The sequence below is a fragment of the Culex quinquefasciatus genome, chromosome 2 (assembly GCF_015732765.1).
Source record: "Culex quinquefasciatus strain JHB chromosome 2, VPISU_Cqui_1.0_pri_paternal, whole genome shotgun sequence".
NCBI classification, from domain to species: Eukaryota; Metazoa; Arthropoda; class Insecta; order Diptera; family Culicidae; genus Culex; species Culex quinquefasciatus.
The window spans coordinates 148,784,096-148,805,472 of record NC_051862.1 but is presented as its reverse complement, the minus strand read 5'-3'; the positions used below and the strand labels follow the sequence as shown (position 1 = coordinate 148,805,472).

The window sequence follows — 21,377 nt, the reverse complement described above, 5'->3', positions numbered from 1 at the left end:
TTGTCTTCTAACCTTTTTTCTCTGTTTCTTTTAGTACAGATATGCATAATATGATTATCGTAACCATTCAGTTACGCTTGCTCCCTATCGGGTACCGGAAAAATATTGTGTCAAACAAGTCTAGATTTAGTTCTAGTTCTAAATAATGTTTATTGAAATGAAAAGCAAAAGTTTCAAATATAAAACAAAATGAAAACAAAAACATTGAAAATTTAAAAAATTCTTCAGACATATAAAACAAAAAATGAATGATTAAAGATTCATTTTTAAGCCATTTTTTGCATTTCAGCAAACAGCATTCAGATTAACAAGGTCAAAAAATAGTAGTTAGTAAAAATAGTAGTAAAGAGGATTTTTTCAGCACGAGTCGTACATTTATCTGACGAGGTTCACCGAGTTAGATAAATACGACGAGTGATGAAAAATCAAGTTTTGCAACGAGTTCCATACAACGTTTTTTGCAATTCCGAAAAACATCCTTTGGACAGAATTTTAGGACACATGTCCATTAGCGTGGTTCACGTTTCTATGAAAAAGACAAAAGTTGTTATTTTGTCTTGCATCAACCGGAATTTCGTTCTTTTATGTCCCCAGAAGCACTCCTGAAAATTTGAGCCCATTTGGTAAGGTCTAGGAGCTCCAGTTTTAATTTGAAATTTATATGGGATTTTGATTTATTTTCCATGGGAAACTATCTTTTTTTACATTGTATTAGGATTTTTTTTTTATAAATCGATGAAATGACTTGATTCTTATAGTAGGAGATAGGTTTTGAACTGGGGAACAACATTGTAGAACATACCAACATGCTAGGAAGCCACCATCTAAAAGTATCTGTATCTTTAAAGGGTCACTTCCTAGCATGTTGGTATGTTCTACACAGTTGTTCTCCAGTTCAAAACCTATCTCCTACTTTAAGAATCAAGTCATTTCATCGATTTATAAAAAAAAATCCTAATACAATGTAAAAAAAGATAGTTTCCCATGGAAAATAAATCAAAATCCCATATAAATTTCAAATTAAAACTGGAGCTCCTAGGCCTTACCAAACGGCCTCAAATTTTCAGGAGTGCTTCTGGGGACATAAAAGAACGAAATTCCGGTTGATGCAAGACAAAATAACAACTTTTGTCTTTTTCATAGAAACGTGAACCACGCTATTGTCCATGCATTGAGTCAATGAATCGTTCAAATAAAAAAAAATGTTGAAAAGTATAACTTTTCCTAACAAGTGCTGAAAAGTAGAACTTTTCAGCATTTGTTTTAAAAAGGATTCTGTTATTTTTGGTTCAGAAAAGTAGTCTGTTTCGTCGTTCAAGAATGACAGGAAAAGTAAGTAGTTTCACGACTGAATTGCAAAAAGGTAATTTTCTCAGCTCTTCGATTTTTTTTACCAGGGTGCTATTTCTTTTTAGAATTTTCTTAGATTGCAAGATAATTACATTTTACAAAAAAAAAAAAAAAATACATTGGAATGCTGAAAACTAGAAAACGCTGCACTTTATCATAAAATGTCATTTTCGATTGCAAATTTTGATTTTGAACCTTGGAATGCTTTTTTAAATGTAGTTAACTTATCTTCAAGATTCAATTTAGTCTTCAAATAATTTCCTAAAATTTTCAAAAAAAAGTTTTTTTTTTTCAAAATTTGTCCGAAAAATCAGGGGGCAAAATAATTATTTTTTTTTAAAATCTTCAAAATTTGGATGAAAACAGAAGTCAAATCAACTTAAAACAATCTAAAACGCATTTTTCTGCATTTATAATCATATTTAGCATTTTAGGGCTGGATTAAAAGTTTAGAATTTTTATTAAATTCCAATGTACAGCAAAACAACTGGGCAGGTGTAAAATGCATTTTTAAACACTTTGTTCATTCAAATGTTGAAACCATGGCTCGTAAATTCAATGTTTAAACTTTTTTATTTTATTCCGGGATTTCTCGGGACAGAATTCCCGGTAATTTTTCAAAACCAAGTCCCGGGATTTTTTTATATTTTGTCTCGGTTTTTCGAAATTGAATAATTTTGAATAGAATTTTTTTATAATTGTTTCAATATTGTCTATGTAATTAAATTTAATTTTGGAAGATAGGATTTTTTATGTTCATTATTCGATAATTCGAAATAAAATCCATTTTTGCCTTTCTCACCTCACCGAGGCAAGGCTGTATCACTCGAAAAATGAACTTCTTAAATACGACTCCTAGATATACCTTCACGTATACCTATCGACTCAGAATCAAATTCTGAACAAATGTCTGTGGGGATGTGTGTAGACATGATTTTTTTTCCACACGATTATCTCAGAACTGTCTGAACCGATTTTGGCCGGATCCGCCTTATTCTGTTCGTTTTGGGGTCCCCTAAGACCCTATTAAATTTTATTCTGTTTAGTTAAGTATTTAAAAAGTTATGCCAAGAAAAATATTTTTGTAGATACAAAAAAGGGCGATTTTTTGACTAACCTCAAAAGGCCGGGTCTTTTTGTTTACGTGCGAGAGTCGCGCCAGATGCGAAACGCCCGGTTGCCACATTGCTTCAAATGAGAGTCTGCATGTTTTCTGGAAAAGTCTGTATCAGGTATATATTTTTTCATAAACTTATTTTCATTATTACTTTGCAAATGTGAGGAAGGCACCACCCACCTAATGGTGGATTAAAAAACGTTTTTGTCATTTCTAAGGTAAGATAAATGTAAAAAAATGGGTCACAAGTTGAAGCCATAATTTTGCAAAATGCATCGTTTTGGACAGAACAGCTTTATTATAAAAGAATACTTTTAGGATTTTGCATTTTTCAATGCTTCGAATCGAAGTCTTCGATGCTGTCTGAAAAGTTGTTAATTTTATAGTCCAAATTATCACCTAACATTTATCACGATATCTACGATTTAAAGATATAAATACAAAAAAATGTATTAAAAATGGTTTTTACGACTATTTCGAAAAAAATTCGCGTCCATCCCGGGAATTCCCGAGATTTATCCAAAAACGGGAATTCCCGATATTGAAAAAAAAAAACTCATTTTTTGGTCTGGAAGTTCAGATTTGGTTGTGAAAAAAGATGATCACTTGAATACTCAGTGATACCCAGAAAAGAATGTTATAGCATACATTTTTTTTATTCAGAATACATTTGCATTCATTTGGGAAAATTGTTTAAACAATAGTTTACTAATTTTCTATTTAATTTTATATGTTTTGAAAAGGTTTTTGATTGAATACCCAGCTTTTCAAACACCGTCATCTTTGGCAAATCATGAAAAATTTATTTCATAAAGACAGCTGTTTAAGGCAATTTTTAGTGCAATGTTTTGGTTTTTTTTTATTGATTTAGGTTAAAACAAGAACAAAACAAAAAAAAACTAGTTCACCGATTTCCAAATTAATTACTCTAAAATTCCCTGTACATATTCACACTGTGGTACCGATTTTCCCCGGTTGGCGGTGGTGACTTTAAGATAATTTATAAATTATTCTTTCATATAAAACTTAAATTACTTAATTATCATTAAAAATGGTATCACTTAATCTGTTTGACTGTTTTTTTACATTTTTAAAGGAAATGGTTAACCTAATTCAAAAAATATGTATAAGAGACTTATTCGATTTGAATCACATTGGATTAGAAATTGTAGTGCATTTAAAATAGAACAACAAATCATTTAAGCTGTCTAAAACCTTTTATCCTTGTTTAGACTATATTATTCATAGTAATGAGAGTAATAAACATAACTAATATAATTATATGCCTGTGTGGATAAATCGGACCGCGCACTGGACTCACAATCCAGAGGTCGCCGGTTCGAATCCCGGGGCGGACGCAAAAAATTCTAAGTGTCTTGTCGCAAAAAGAACGATACACGCCTGTGGATCCGTTGACGAAACCGCAAGGTTTAAGAGGGCCACATTATAAGGTGTTGCGTCGATTCCGTTTTTTTTAAATATAATTAAAACATAGTTTTTATGATTGTTTCAAAACATTTCCCGGGATTCCTTGAATTCCCCAGATTTATGAAATATTTTCCCGTTTCCTGGGAAATTCAAAACGCGGGGAAATTAGACGCTCTACCCGGGAGCATGGGTATTTCCGGGACTCAAAATAAAATTTTCCCGTTTTCCGCGAAGTTCAAACCCCGGATAAATTGAACGCCATATTAGACACTCATTTTTTCAAAAAATATTCAAGGTTTTCAGAAAGATAAATAAAATTATAGTTGAGTCCACAACTAAAAAAAAATCACATAAAAATTAAACTTTTTAAAATCAAATGCTCAGCCGAGGGTTAGGGTTTGTTCAAATATTACGTCCAATGCTTTTGGGAATTTCAGACCCCCCCCCTCCCCCCTGTCACGCACTTTTCCTATACCTTTAAGATGGGCTGTCACAAACCTCAGACCCCCCCCCTCCCCCCATGTATGGACGTAATTTTTGAACGAACCCTTAGGTCGGCGTTCAATTTTCTTGTCACTCGTGGCCCACTGCCGTGTCATGCCTTAGTGTCTAGTGTCTGTTTGGTCCCCAAAGGGCACCTTCGTGATCTGGTACCCTCCCTCTCTCGGCGTACATGGCGGCGGTGTCATAACTTTCTAATAAGAGGTAATGAGCCCTGGTAATGAGTTGGACGTGTTATGCAGATTATGAAGATGTCTCTGTGGAGGCTAGCAGAGTCAGTCAGCGGCAGTCAGTCAGCAACTCGTCACTTCTTCGCGGTGAGAACGGAAACAAGGATGGATGACTGGTTTGGTGGGAAAACAAATCGGAGTGTATTGACGGAATACGTATTGATGGGTTCACACCTGGAGTCAATGATGATCTGGAGGTGTGATGTGACGAACCCGTTGAGTGGGGCGTTTGCACTAAATGGGGTGGCATTAAGGTGTTAGGGGCCTATCGGAATTTAGGAATATTATGAGGAATTTGGATAAGAATGAGAGCATTCCACAGAGTTTTTGTACAATTTTTCAAAATTGTTATCTTATGTACATAGCAAGTAGTCATTGTCTACTCCAGACCACTGCTAGTGAACGCAAGTATGAGTTCTATGAAATCTGTTCCTTGCAGGCCTTTTCCCCGGCATTGTTTCAATATCATTTCTCATTTCCATGCGGAGGTTCTTCATGCTCATTTGCATTCTATTACCACCCACAACAGTTCCAGGATTCTTCCTGTGGTGTCCTCATTTCTAACAATGAACACAAAACCCGTTTCCAGCTCGGAATTCATCGCGATTAACAGCAATGCTTTGCATGGAATGCAACCAGCCCCTTCTTCCCCCTTCCCAACTTCTTTTCATTAATTTTCCTCATTGCCAGCAAAACCTCGGAAAAGCATATTTTCGAAAAAGAAAAAAAAGGATTGTCTCTAACAAAGGCCTTCCGTACGTTACGTGAATGCTAACGTCCGTGATTACAGTTTCATTTTCACGATTTAAGGCAACGTGGCCAAGGACAATGCGTTGCTTTAAATTGTTGAACAATTTGGAACTTTAAAATGTTTCACCTGAACATTCCCTTATTCAACAAATTTGAGCGGTTCGCGTAACCGAAAACTCAAACAAAACTTTTCATCCGGTGAACATTTCTTCCCCCCGCAAAATCGCAAATAAAACGCTCGGAAGGCCTTCCAACAAATCATCAAGCAGCGATACAATCGCAATTTCATCCCCCCTCGAGGTGAAAAGCCCTTTTTCCCAGCAGGGAAAGTGCTGATAAGAGGTTGCCTCCAGGGGACAAACTTTCTAATGCAAATGGATCCTTGCTGAAGCTTGTCCCACGACCAGAACGTTGGACGGAAGTAGCTTTCGGAGCGGGGTTTTTTTCCGGAACGGCAGTAGAAAGCATCTGACAATAAAAGTCCCGTCTTAAAGAACCGGAGCTGAGGCATTTGTTCGGGGGTGTTTTTTGTATGTTTCCAATATTTTTTGTGGAGCAAAGGGTTGGTACAAAGGCTGTCGAGGTCAATAGTGTGAAAATATGCACAGTTACACAAAACATTGTTATATTTTTTCTGAAAATGTTAACAGAAAAAATGCATGTAATTTTACTTCACAAAATGTATTAAAAATTCATTTTTTTAAATTTATTCCACATTTTTCAAATCAAAAAGAAGACACCTTTTTGATTAAAACTTCTTAAATAGAACTTTTTTTACTGTGGGATCAATCGCCCTCAGGAAAATTAAACCCACAAGTTAAAGGAAAGGAACGTTCCTGAGGCACTTTTGTTACATTTTTGGAGAATCAACCGGCATTGTGCTGGTAATGCCAATGGAATTTATAGATTACCTCTAAGGAAATGAGTTGCACAAATTTCGGAAAACTTTCAGTTCAAATCAGCTACAAAGTTTTGTGTAACAACCGAAAGCATCGACTGCTGAAAAAATAATGATGTTTTAACATTGTTTGAAGTATCGAAATTCAGTAAGAAAGGCAAACATGAAAATTTTCTAAAATCTGAACGGTAAATCCGAATGAGGTCAAATTTGTTTCAGAACCTTGACTATGATCTAGATTATGATAGGGAGAAAAAAAATTAAATACCAAAGGAACAGTTTTGGAATTTGGTGCAAAATTGGCTTTCACCTTTTTTAGGGGTTTTTCCCCTCAAAGTAAAAAAGTCCAACAGTTGTAAATCAAGAACCACATTACCGACATGGATGAAAATTTCGAACAAATCTCTGTTATTATTTTTTGTTATTTTAACAACTAATCCGATCATCCCAATAACGTTTGGAGTTATTCTTCCATAACAAAAAATGTTATTCTCAAGTTGTTTTTGCTGTCAATCAATATCAGACCAATAACAATTTCTGTTATGATAACATAAACTGTTATTGAACTCTTATGCAAAAATGGATTTTTCAAGATTATTCCATAACACTTTTTGTTATTTTAACAGTATTTGTTATTGAAATGGCATGAATTTAGTTATTACCGTCTGTTCGTGGGGCTCTGAGAAACCCTCTACCACAAAATTGAGCACTTTTTTACCACACACGGACGTCACGCGTGCTCTACGGTAAAGTGATCCCCAAAATTCAGATATTGGAGATGGACCAATTTTGTCATTTTCAATCGATCGGGCGTCGAAAATCGATCGTCCATGATTTTTTGCAGATTTTTCGAATGAATATTTATCGAGAAATGATTTGATAACGAAGCTTGATTTGGAGTCGGAATCAAACTTTAAATACTTTAAATACTTTAAATACTTTAAATACCTTCAATACTTTAAATACTTTAAATACTTTAAATACTTTAAATACTTTAAATACTTTAAATATTTTAAATACTTTAAATACTTTAAATACTTTCAATACTTTAAATACTTTAAATACATAAAATACTTTAAATACTTTAAATTATTTAAATACTTTAAATGCTTTAAATACTTTAAATACTTTTTATACTTTTAATACTATAAATTCTTTAAATACTTCAAATACTTTAAATATTGTAAATACTTAAAATACTTTAAATACTTTAAATACTTTAAATACTTTAAATACTTTAAATACATTAAATACTTTAAATACTTTAAATACTTCAAATACTTTAAATACATTAAATACTTTTAATACTTTTAATACTTTTGATACTTTTAATACTTTTAATGCTTTTAATATTTTTTAATGATTTTAATACTTTTAATACTTTAACATTTATGTGGATCGATCATCAAAATCCTGTCGAAACAAGTCAAGCTTGAGCAGCTACTCCCGAGAACAAAAGAAAGAGGAACGTTCAGACTTTTAAGTTTCAATATCAGATGGCGCAGTTGCGCAAGAGAAGCTTTGCTGTCAGTTTAAGCTCATTTGTCCAAAGAAGTATCAGAATTCCTAAACTGGGCCAGCAAATTTAGGAATTGAGTTACTTCTCTGGCAAAAGCTGGCAAATTCCTGAAATTTAGGAAATGGATTACTTCTTTTTATTTTCAGTGTAGGTAGTTTAGTTACTTTCCTCAAACAAATCGTCGCCGTCGTGCTAACTTGTCGTATGTGCATTTTGGGCCAAATTGATTTAAGAACGCCATTTTGTGCAGCACACAATGCCTCACCTTTTGACCTTCACATATCCCCAAAATTTGATTTAAATCCTGAGATATTCAACGAAATCCAAAAAAACTCCGTGCATTTTTGTCACTTTACTTATGAAAGTAGTTTCAATTTCGTCGTGCTATCTTGTCACTCCCTGAAAATTAATGTTCAGGTCAGAACGCGTTTGACGCACGTACAAGTTAGACTACCGTAAACATATGTAATTATAACTCGGGACTCCAGCAACCAACTTCAACCAAACTTCGGGACAATGCACAGAATGGTCAGCCAAACAAAACGTGTTTGTTATTGTTTACATTGCGTGCTTTCGTTTTAGTTTATTCAAGGTCAAACATTAAAACGCGTTTTTCTCGGAACGTCAAAATAGCGGGTGTGACATGATAGCACGACGTCGTCGAAATTATTAGAAATCAGTTATTCTTTAAAATGCTTTTGAAGACCATATTCATATTTAAGTTAAAAATGGATATTTAATGAATTGGTAAAGCATGTCTAGGGATTGGGTTTTTAAAGGGTGTAAAGCTGTTTTATATATTTTATACTGTTCCTAGCTGTAAAGTATTAAAATAAACATCGCATGTCTTTACTGTCTGTTTCATTTTTAGGTGGATCAAATATTCCTACTTGACAAAACTTAACATAGATATGCAGATTCAATTTTCCCAATCGAGCTTGCTTCCTTTGTCGGATCCAGTAACGACAAATAAAACTGATTCGATTTAATTTCGCTCAATCGAATCAAGGAATCGAATAAAATAGTACATCTCAATATGAAATGAAGAAAAACGAGGCCACATTTTCCACCGGAGCTCTTTATCTGGCTTGTTATTCCATTTACTTTTATTTTTTGTGTGCATTCGAAAGCTCTACAAGTATTCCTTATCGAAGTAGTGAAAGGAGTGGCGGAGAGTAGGTGCTTACAACAAAATACGACTGTACATCTCAGAACCAGAAGTTCTCTTCCCCCCACTCTCGATGAGAGGAAATAGTCTGTTAAGCTTTTTTTCTTTAACTCCCTATGGCAAATCTCGCAAAATCTGCCCAGTGAAGTGCAACATTATTATTGTGCAACTTGCGATTGTGGTGCAGTTTTACATTTTCCTCCCTTTTTTGTTTGCTGGTTTTGCTATCGAAAGCAAACTTTGTTGGCTTTTGTTAAAAAAAGCGAAATACAGTCTGTTTATGAAGAGTTTTGGGGTTGGGAAAGCAAAACATCTGGGATATTGTGTTCTTAAAGTAATCGGAGCAAATGCTTCGTATTAACCTTCTCTTCAAATTGAAAACCCTTGAAGGTTATTTGATTTTTGGTTTGATTGAAATCAATTGATAAAAAGAACCGTAATTATAATCCACAGAGGTACTTTCCAATGAACGGCAAAATTTTTCGTGGGCGAATGCAAGGCCTAGAAGGCACCTCAACAAAAAGAACTCTATACTTCTCTCGATGAGGGGTAACCTTACAGTTAGTTATTACCTGCATTACCACTAATAAGTGGGACTTATCTTTTGATTTTAACTTTTGCTACTTCTTTATTTCGGCCAGCTTCTGTTTTAAAGAACAGCCAAAAATTAATCGCTTAGTTTGTGGTCAAAAAATGAAACTAGACTCCCAGTCGAAATTATATGCTTTATTTTTGTTCCGGAAAAGGTGAAGGTTAGACCAGGTTGCGTTAAACTTTGATAAATAGTATACAGACAAGTGGGACGAAACGAACAAAACGTGACTGAGGTTTACTCCTATTTTTTGCGCTCACTGGGCAACTTTTGCGACCTGTCGCATGACATTTAACTGGCCCACTCACTGCGAAGCCTGTAACTGATTCGTGAATACGTGGAAGTATACTTTGAGCCACAAGACAAATGAAAAGACGAGGAACCCTTTTGGGAAATGTGTTCTCACGGACGAACGAGTCGGCTATGTATTATCATTATTGGATCACTGCCGGTTGGTCCCTGGATTGGATTGTTGGCATTAGTTGCTTTTAAGAATGATGAATAAATACTTGCTTTAAGCTGGTAGATGTTGAATACAAGGAGTTATTTTAATACTAAACCCTATAATGACTTTAATAATATTGAACAATAATCAGTTTAATGCTTACGTGTGAATTTGTTTTTTTTTTTTTGAACATTTTCTTACAACAAAATATAATAAATACTTTATAGAAAAAATAATAACGAGCAGTTCTCCCAAGTATGTGATTTTTCAGCAAATTTTATTATGTCCTTTTTGTTTGTTTTAAGCTTTGCGTGTACCTTTTTTCTCTGAGATTTCGGTTATTCGTTTTTTTTTGTATTTTTTTAATCCGTCCGAAACTTTTTTGGTGCCTTCGGTATTCCCGATTTTGCATCATTAATTTGTCCATATAATTTTCCATACAAATTTGGCAGCTGTCCATACAAAATGATGTATGAAAGTTCAAAAATCTGTATCATTTGAAGGATTTTTTGATCGACTTGGTGTCTTCGGCAACGTTGTAGGTTTGGACTACACTAAAAAATGGTACACGGTAAACAAATTTTGGTGTTTTTTTTATTCCAGTTTGTGTCACAAAGGCATGATTTGCAAAAAAAAACTCATGTTTTAGGAGACTTCAAATGCCAACTTTTAAAAAATTTCTGGAATGTGCAAAAAATCCTTGCCCGAGTTATGATTTTTTTTATAAATACTGATTTTTTCAAAAAATCGAAATATTGGTCGCACAAATTTTTCAGCTTCCTTTTTCGATGTGAAATTGAATTTGCAATCAAAAAGTACTTGTGTTTTTTTTTTTGAAAAGGTTCATCGTTTTCAAGATATAGCCATTTTTGTTTAGTTTTTTGAAAATAGTCAAAGTTATTCATTTTTTTTTAAATAAGTGCCAATGTTTGCCCACTGTTGACAAAAAAAATACTTATGAAAAGCTGAGAAAATTCTGTACATTTTTTTCTTTTTGAACTTTGTGGATACCACCCTTAGTTGCTGAGATATTGCCATGCAAAGGTTTAAAAAAAGGAAAATTGATGTTTTCTAAGTCTCACCCAAACAAACCTTTTTCTAATGTCGATATCTCAGCTACTAATGGTCCGATTTTCAATGTAAAAATATGAATCATTCGTGAAGTTAAATTCGATTTTTAATACTGAAACTTGATTGCGAAAAATAATATTTTTTATAAAATGTAATTTTTGGACAAAAACATTTTATTTAATTTTTAGATTGTAAATAGAATTGATCAGAAAATTCATTCTCAAGACTCTGTTTTTTTGAGTATTTTCAAATCCTTTTGGAAAGCTACCAAAATTATATGAAGACTAATGATGCAAAATGAGTTGGTCATAGAAAAAGTACGCATAACGTTTCATCCAAATTAAAATTGCATTAAAAAAAACTTGACTGCAGCGTCTTTGTTTTTATTTTCTTTATTTTAATATTTTATCAGATAATGAATAACTTTTTAACTTCCTGAGTCACGATAAAACGAAGAAATACAACATATCCTTTGCAAAACATTTAATGAGCAATTTTTTTAAAATAAAGATAAATATTGATTTAAAAGCCATAGTTTCAACTTTTGCATGAAAAAAGTGTTTTACAAATTTTGTTTGATTTGAAACCATTTAAATACTTAAAAATGATTCCAAACGCAGGAGAATGCATTTAAAATTGAAATTGAAATTGCAAAAACTTTTAATAAATTTTGTACCAGCCTTATCAGATTTTTTATTTTTGTTTGTTCAATGTTATTTGTGGAAATTTTTTAAAACTTTTTTTAAAAAATATTGTATTATTTTGAAAACAAAACTTACATTTCAAAGAGTCAAATAATACGATTTAAACTCGTTTAAAATTAAAGTTTCGATTTCGAGCAATTCCAGCTCAAATCAGGAATGTTTCTGGTACTTTTGTACCCGACCCTCTCCGATTTCAATGCAATTTGTAGACATGTTATCCTTGGCATATATAAGCCATTTTTGTTTATATAGAGCCAATAGTACTCGAAAATAACATTTGAGAAGGGCGTAAGGTATTTAAATATTTTTGTATTTTGTAATTTAAAATTTACTGTATCTCGAAGCCGTTGCGTCGTATCAAAAAGTAGTCAAAGACAAACTTGTAGGAAATGGACGGGCTTACTAAAAATATACACTGAAAGAAAAATACACGCCAAATCTATGAGATTTTTTGATTTTTTAGTCTAAAACTTAAATTTAAAGGTGATGTCACGATTTTTTTTCGTTCAAAATTTTTGAGGAAATAGCCTAAAATGTTTGATTGGATGTAAGGGCAAACACAAAAATGGCTTATATAGGCCCAGGATAACATGTCTACAAAGTTTCGTTAAAATCGAAGAGGATCGGGTACAAAAGTATCAGAAAAATTCCTGATTTGAGCTGGAATTGCTCTTTCACACAAGTTTCACTTTTTAACATTGAAAATGTGATCAATGGTTTCCAAGATATCATCGATTGCATATAGAGGGTCAATGAAAACTCTTTTTTTGTTTTGTTCTTTTCGAAGCCACATCTCAGCAACCATAAACTTTGAAAAATATTAGCAAAGGCCTAGCTTTGCAAAACACAAATTGTCCATCATACCCTATAGCTCAAATGTTGGCACCCAAGACACAAAATTGATCAGAAAATCCTTTCTTGAGGTACAGATTTTCGAATGATTTCATAGCACTGTGACACTATGGACGACAGACCCCAAATTTGAATGAAGATCTGTATGAAGAAACTATTGATTTGCATAAATGGCTTATTTGGATATAAAAAATCGTTAGACAATGTTGAATACAAAAAATAATAAACAGCAAATTGCGAAATTATAGACAATTGCTTACAGAGGAACTGCAAAATTTATATCTTCCAGGAAATCATCTACCACTCTTTTTCAATAAATATCAGTTAGAAAAAAAAGTTAAACTTATGCGATGGAGCTTTCCGCTCACTATTAAGCTAACACTATTTTTATCCGTCTGTTCCAATTGTTTCCTCCCACAAAGTTGCATGCACTGGCAAGTGCTCTCAACTCACACCCCCTTGAAGAAACCTACCCCTAATGAGAAAAAAAGAGTGGAAACATAAACCTTACCCAAGAAAAGTCTTTTTTATTTTCTTACACATTTGGGTGGATGGTGGAAACTTGCGGAAAGGCTGTGGAAATGTCTCGGGAAAAGCCCGGGCAAAAGTCATCACTGCAGGGGGTGAATAATTTATCACTTAGCTTGGCTCACCTGCAGCCGACGACGTTGCTCCAAAAAGGTTTCCTCCTCCGTTTGAAGGGGGGGTAACATTTGAAAAAGTCCTTTTTTTAAATTGTTTAGAGCATCATGAAATGTTGTCTTAAATTCAAATTAGTCTCTTTTGAATTGTTCCCTCCAAATGTACTCCAGATGCCGAGCTTCATCTGTTGCATAGTAATCTCTGAAGTGCAGCAGACTGTCTCGGGAAAAGCTCACCGGCGTCGTGTGCCTGTGTGGGTGGGTGGGTATGTGATTTAAGCATATTTGATAAGGCAAAGCATAACATCATTGTAGAAGCTTCCTCTGGAGTACAACTTAGTTCGAGGTTCATGTGCTGAATATAAAGATGCTATGTTTTACCAATCACATCGATGACATTGATAGAATGATCCACTGGGAGTGTTATCCTTAGTGGAATGTACTCTTTAGCACGAACGTCATGATTGAGATTTATGATCAGCCGGTTCGGAATTTTCTAAATTAATTGGAACAAGTTAATCAAATATTTAAAGCTCTCAGATCTCATTTCTAGTGCTGTTTGCTCAATACCAATCGTTTCATAAGTTGTCAGGATAAAAATTCCACCCCAGAAAAAAATCCTGTCCTCGCTCGATTTATGAGCAATAAAACAGAAGAAATGGGATATGAAATTCCAAATATTTGTATAAAATCCGAGTCTGATGGAGTCGACGATACCAGCTCAGGGGAAAAGGATTCGCTATATTTTATGCGAGTCGAATGATTTATTAGGGGGTTTATTGTGACGAATGATGATGAAACAAATTATTTTGTTTGTGATGACTGCTCTTGAAAGATATTTTTCGAACGATTTTGCTTCCATTTTTGAAAAATTTCCATTTAATCTTCATTATTTCCCAATTACTCAATAAATCATCCCGTCCACCCCCTCACAGGAGAAAGCAAGGCTTCATCGAACGGATTATGTGTGTCGTTTGACCTCTTGCACCGAACCCCGCAGGGAGTCTCCATAAAACATGCTACACATTATATCGGAAAACTCGTTTCATCCCCCGTAATGAGCGTCCTCGTCGCTGTCGGTTGTGCCAAAAACACTGAAAAGCCTTTATTGGAGCGGGGGTAAAGATATATTTCCCGGCACACCAAAATACACAAAATTGATGAAGGTTAATTATAAATCATAAAAACGACACGGAGGGAAATGGGGACTGTTTGTTTTCCCAGGAGGGGGATCCCCAGCAGCTGTTGGCTGCTTTTCGGCGACAGTCTGGGGGTGGGAGAAGGATTTGCTGGCTGGTTGTTGGTTTAGTGACAAAAGCAGGCATGATTAATTGAATTTTGCTGTGAAATTTGAGTGTGCCTCAATGAACACAGGTACCGACGTTTCGCTATTATTTTGCTGAATTGGACTTTGTTGAAGGGATTTATGCTACTAGTCGGGTTTATTGCTACCAATTGCTATTTGCTCATATCAGATCAGACCAGGCCAGGCCATCAAAATGAACCATCATCAGCCGAAGTGAATGTTGCAAAAGGCTTCCTTTATTGGATCATAAATTTTGTTAGTGGATATATGAGCGACAGTTGTACAGTTGTGCAGTTGATTACTGTATTGTTTAATTTATATTGTTTAGGGGGGTTCAGAGCAAGAGATTTTTTCAATAACCGAGAAAACGATTTCATAAGTAAACATGCAAATCGATGTCCAGTACGATATTCACTTTTTTAATTCAAAATGTGAAGTTTGATTTTGTGATCTATACGATGGACTTGAAAAATTAATTTTCTGCAGAGCATTTTGAGAATTTTATTTTTGTCAATTAAATTTCTGGAATCTATCTGGTGATTTAAAAATTCAATTCATTCACAGCTTCAAAATGAGTTTCCGTAAATTTTTATTTAAATAACGCTTGCTAAAATAAAAGTATATTTTTAAAAATCACACTAAAATAATTCAAAAAAATACAACACAGAGATAAAAGTCTCTAATGAGATGAACTTCTCTCTACCAAGAAGTAAACAAGAGGTGAAACAACTTTGAAAATAATCAAAAAAATAATGATTTCCAAGAATGTCACCATGTCACTGTTAATTAACAGCTGAGCAATTCTCTACGAAATCGGTCTTTTTTCTTCAATTTTAATTTTTGTATTTTTTAATCCGGCTGAAACTTTTTTGGTGCCTTCGGTATGCCCAAAGAAGCCATTTTGCATCATTAGTTTGTCCATATAATTTTCCATACAAATTTGGCAGCTGTCTATACAAAAATGATCTATGAAAATTCAAAAATCTGTTTCTTTGAAGGAATTTTTTGATCGATTTGGTGTCTTCGGCAAAGTTGTACGTATGGATTCGGACTACACTGGAAAAAAGGGTACACGGTAAAAAAAATTTGGTGATTTTTTTATTTAACTTTTTATCACTAAAACTTGATTTGCAAAAAAACACTATTTTTAATTTTTTGATTTGTTTTAGAGGACATAAAAAGCCAACTTTTCAGAAATTTTCAGGTTGTGCAAAAAATCAATGACCGAGTTATGAATTTTTGAATCCATACTAGTTTTTTCAAAAAATCGAAATTTTGGTCGCAAAATTTTTTCAACTTCATTTTTTGATGTAAAATTAAATTTGCAACCAAAAAGTACTTTAGTAAAATTTTGATAAATTTCACCGTTTTCAAGTTATAGTCATTTTTATGTAACTTTTTTCAAAATAGTCGCAGTTTTTCATTTTTTAAATAAGTGCACATTTTTGGCCACTTTTGAAAAAAATATTTTTGAAAAGCTGAGAAAATTCTCTATATTTTGCTTTATCGGATTTTGTTGATACGACCTTTAGTTGCAGAGATATTGCAATGCAAAGGTTTAAAAACAGGAAAATTGATGTTTTCTAAGTCTCACACAAACAGCCCACCATTTTTCAATGTCGATATCTCAGCAAGTAATGGTCCGATTTTCAATGTTGAAATATGAAACATTTGTGAAATTTTTCGATCTTTTCGAAAACAATATTTTCAAAATTTTCAAATCAAGACTTACTTTTCAAAAAGGCCAATCATTCTATATTTCGCCCTTTTGATATGTTAGTCTTGGTTTAAAAATTTTCAAAATATTGTTTTCGAAAAGATCGAAAAATTTCATAAATGTTTCATATTTTAACATTGAAAATCGGACCATTTGTTGCTGAGATATCGACATTGAAAAATGGTGGGCTGTTTGTGTGAGACTTAGAAAACATCAAAATCTCCAAAAACTTTTTACCGTGTACCATTTTTTTCAAGTGTAGTCCGTATCCATACGTACAACTTTGCCGAAGACACCAAATCGATCAAAAAATTCCTTCAAAAGAAACAGATTTTTGAATTTTCATAGATCATTTTTGTATGGACAGCTGCCAAATTTGTATGGAAAATTATATGGACAAACTAATGATGCAAAATGGCTTCTTTGGGCATACCGAAGGCACCAAAAAAGTTTCAGTCGGATTAAAAAATACAAAAAAAATCGAATGACCGAAATCCTAGAGAACTGCTCAGCTGTGGTTATTTGGATTTAGTTAACAAAAATTTGGTGATGTGTCATCAAGGGAATGAAGAGTGCTATAATGTTACGTATGAAAATGGTGACAATTTTTGTGCAACTATGCCTCTACGCATTTTTTTACAATTTAAATGATAATGGTGCCATTTTATAGCAAAAAAATGTGAAAAACAAGCATAAAATTGAAAAAGTGACTGTAAAAACATGAAAAAATTAGACAGGCAAAATGCAATGATAGGAGGTGGTAGAATTCTACCAAAAACAAATTCTACCAAAAACAAACATAAACTAAACAAGATAAATGCAAATTAAAAAACTAAAAATGAAACAAGGAAGGCATAAAACAAGAGAAGTGAAGTTTTTCGTAGAACAAAAGTTGCTCAAAATGACGTCCTGAACACTGGAAAAATAAAAATACCGAAAAAAAAATTGGGCATCAGGAATTCGTAAATTTTTCATCGGTTTTTGTTGAATTTCACACATTTTTTTGGTAAAATTACTCAAAGGTAATATTCAACCATACAAAATTTAACCTTATGAAACTAGACTTTTTTTCCTTTGTGTTTAAAGATGTTTTACCTGTCATAAAAAAAACACTTCAAGTGAGGAAAAACAAAAATCTTTGTTTTTTTTTTTCTTTTAAGGCCGATGCAAATATTTAAAAAAGTTTTTGTCCCTCGGCCCTGGCCGAGGTCAAGGGGGCAAAAATAAAAAATATAAAAATTCAAATAACAAGCCATAGTCATCACATTCAAATGAAAAAAGTGTTTTAAAATGCATTTTACACTAGTTCAGTTGTTTTGCAATCATTAGTTTTAAAAAAATCTAAGATCTGACAAAAACAAAAATTGTATTGAAAAAAAAAAGATTTTGCATCGAAAATTTTCAAAAAATCTTTAGATTTTTTAATAAACCCAAACATGATAAAAATGATTTTAAACGCAGAAGAATGTATTTTAGTTTGATTTCAGCTGCTTGCACTTGAATTTTCATTGAAATTTTGAAGTTTATTGTAAAAATATTTTTTTTGCCCCCTGATTTTTTGGGCCAATTTTGAAGGGGGGTGACAAAAACTTTTAAAAATATTTGTACCAGCCTAATCATAACTTTGCAAATACTTGAACAAAAGACTTTCTACCTTCATTATATAGAAAATTGTCTAAATAATTCGATAAAAATAAAATTTTAACCCTTAAATGCCCACTAATATTATAATTTAACGTTTTATGTATTAAAAATCAGGTTTGTTCAATTCCTTATGTTTTTATTTGTTTTATTTTATCACCATCGTGTTTCCCAGACAATTTTACATAATTATCAATGTTAACCTCAAACTAAAATGAACTATTGGCGAGATACAGCGATTGACCTGAAAAAAAGTTTTATTTTGCGCAGCACTCTGTCCTATGAATTCAAATCCGAATTAAGTTTCTCATATATAAAAACCGAACTATGCGGGATTCATCCCTTTTTGTTGAAAATTACCAAGTGCTGCGCAAAATCATACATTTTTCAGTAAAATCGCTGTATCTCGCCAATAGTTCATTTTAGTTTGAGGTCTACATTGATTATAATGTAAAATTGTCCGGGGAACATGATGGTGATAAAATAAATCAAATAAAAATATAAAGAACAGGTCGAAATTGAATTTTAATACTTAAAACGCTAAAATATAATATTAGTGGGAATTTAAGGGTTAAAATTTTATTTTTAACGAATTCCTTGGACAATTTTCTATAAAATCCAACCTGTAGAAAGTCTTTTGTTCAAGTATTTGCAAAGTTATGATTAAAAGAAAAAAAAAAGTTTTTTAGAAAATCGTCAAAAAAGAGGGCGGTGCCAAAAAAAGAGGGTAATCAGATCAGCACCAAACATGGGATTTCTGTTAACTATCGATAGATGAACGTTCCCTCCAAGTTTGGTATAAATCGGTGAATGTCGAGTCCAAAAGTGTACTCAGTTGAGTTGGAATGACCCATATGTATTTTATTTAAAAGCTTTTTATAGCTTACTGGCTTACATTATTTTTTCAATCCTCTATCATATTACTCTAATACATTTGAAAAACACATTTCAGAAATAATCACACTGTCGAGATTATTTAGCAGAACAAGTTGCCTTTAAGAAGTATCAGATCTGGTTTCATATAGGCAGAGATATGGCCAATTTTGTAAAGTAATTTGATTTGATTTGAAAACAAAATGGTCCATCGAATTATCATGATTTGGAATACTTTTTTCAGTTATAATAATTGTATCAAATTTGAAATTCTGAAGTCAAATTCACATTTAAGTGTTCATAACAATTTTACATTTTATTTATAAATCTAGATTTTTTTTAGAACAGGTCGTACAAACATATGAAAGACAACTGTTTATAGGACCTTTTCATTAAAAAAAAACTCTAGAAATACCATTTAAAAACGAAATTTAGAAAAATTAACTAGGATCACATTTGTTGAAAATCACATTAGTTTCCAAGCATACTAGAAGTCACCTCAGCAATGGCTAAATTAATTTTCATTCAAATTTCAGTTTATGTTGATATTAGGAAGGAGTAGCACTGCACTATTTCTTCTCAAATTGCACACCAAAAAAAAAAAACTCACATGGAAACCCCAACCAGACGAAAACCAAATTCCAAAAACCCAACGAAATTCCTTGCTCGCGTGGGCAAAATTCGCTTCCGAATGCAGCAGCATTCCTCGTCGGACTTCAAACTTCAAAGCAACTTCAAAGCACCATATACACCCACACTTTTGGTGGTGGTCCCCCCAACCCTCCTTAAAGCTCACCCTTTGTCGTGGGTGCTGCTGTTAGGTGTGTGAATCTGAATATTTGATATCATTCGTGGAAAATGCGCTCGTGGACCTTTTTTCCCCGTCTCATCCTGCTTGGAGTGTGGGTGTGTGCGTGGGAGGGTGGCTCAAAAATTCAACAGGTATTTACCCGTCACTTTAAGGGTGGGTCAAAAGACAACCTGTTATTTTTTCCCCGTTGCTATGAGGTGGGTGTGTTTGTTTTTCCTTTTAAATGCAAGATTAAGTTTTCCGGAACGAAAACTCCGAAAATATTTTTCGTGAAACGGTGATACTTTGATGCGAATATCATCCTAATGAAAGATACCTGTTCTCTTTTTCCCTTCCAGAGTCCCCCGAAAATCTAAAATCCTGCGAAAACTCGATGGGCAAACAACCCAGGATGATCCCACGTGGCAGCTATGTTCAGATGAGTTGTGCCACGTGTACCAGCCAGCGCGAGTGAAGAGTGAGTGCCACCGGGGAGCAATAGAGGCAGCAGCAGAAAGAACATTCCAAGTTGGGAAAAAATCTCGAAAAAGCACAACATAGGGTATCCCATTAGGAGAGGGAGCTTTTTTCTAAAAAAAAAATAAGTGAACAGCATAGAAAGGATCTCAAGGGTGTGCGTGCAAGTCAGCAGACAAATCATCCGCCATGCCAACGACAACGGTGAAAAACGAAGCCAACGAACAGCACAGCGATAATGAGGAGGTAAGAGACCTGGAGTGGTGGGGATTATTTAGGATTATAGGAAAGCTCCTCTTTCAGTTGGGGTAGATAGGTTTAATTTGATGGTGAAAACTCCTACCTTAAGGTGTTGGGATAAAGACAAGCTCAATTTAGTTGAAATGTTTCAAACTATACAAAAATACATACCACAAAGTTAAATATCGTCGCTTGTGTGCTATCTTGTGACACGTCCTATATTTTTACAGAAGACGTGTCATAAGATATCACACAAGCAAAAAAAAAAAATAAAGATCACAACGTTCACAGAACGCACATAGCAAGCTGTTTGACGATTGTTTTCTATTGTGCTAACAAAGTTAGGGATGATGCATTACTGTCAATTTGTAAAAAAAAATCCAGCACAACAATTTGTCAATACCTTTTAAAGTTTTAAAAATTATATAATAACCTGGGAACGATTGGTTTAGCAAGCAATTTAATTTTCATTAGGGTTTTTCGAAAACGATGCTGTTTTCAATTTTGTCATATTAAATTTTCATGTTTTAAGTCAAAAGTGAAAGAAGCAGCAAGCTTTAAACTAGTCTTTTTTTGAAGTTTTGCTGCATATTAGTTTTTAATTTCTTAAACAAATAAAAAACGATAGTCTTCCCATGAAAATAAACAACAACTGATGATCTTAAAATAAAATTACGCAAGATCTCTTGTGAAAGAGGTTATTTTAAACCAAAAAAATGTTCAACATTCCCAAAATTCAACTTATTTTTAATGCGTTATAAGTTCAAGAAACAAGTTTTCATTTAATTAAATTTGTGATAAATAAGATAAAAACTTCGGCGATTTTGATATTTGGCATTATGGAAGACAATCCTTTCGAAATTCCATTAAAATGTTTGATAGATTTTAATAAACTTTTTGTGTGACTGGTTGTTGAGCATGACTACAGTTATTATCGTCTTCTTTCATAATCATAATCATGCTACAGCAGTTAAGAAAATCAATATTGTTTTTTTTTTATTTTTTATTTTCATCAACTTCGAAATAAGTTTTCAATTCTTTTAGTATGTTTTGAATTTGGCATCATC

The 21,377-nt window shown here is 33.2% G+C and overlaps 1 protein-coding gene across 7 annotated transcripts in view; it reads left to right on the top strand.

Moving 5' to 3' along the window:
• LOC6038927 overlaps nt 1-21,377 on the top strand; it is a 200,808-nt gene that overhangs the window by 162,825 nt on the left and 16,606 nt on the right. For all 7 annotated transcript variants that reach the window (XM_038253088.1, XM_038253089.1, XM_038253093.1 and 4 more), the window contains one exon: nt 19,953-20,316. In XM_038253088.1, coding sequence (XP_038109016.1) covers nt 20,260-20,316 — 57 coding nt within the window. In that variant the 5' untranslated portion in view covers nt 19,953-20,259. The remainder of the gene's footprint in view (nt 1-19,952; nt 20,317-21,377) is intronic.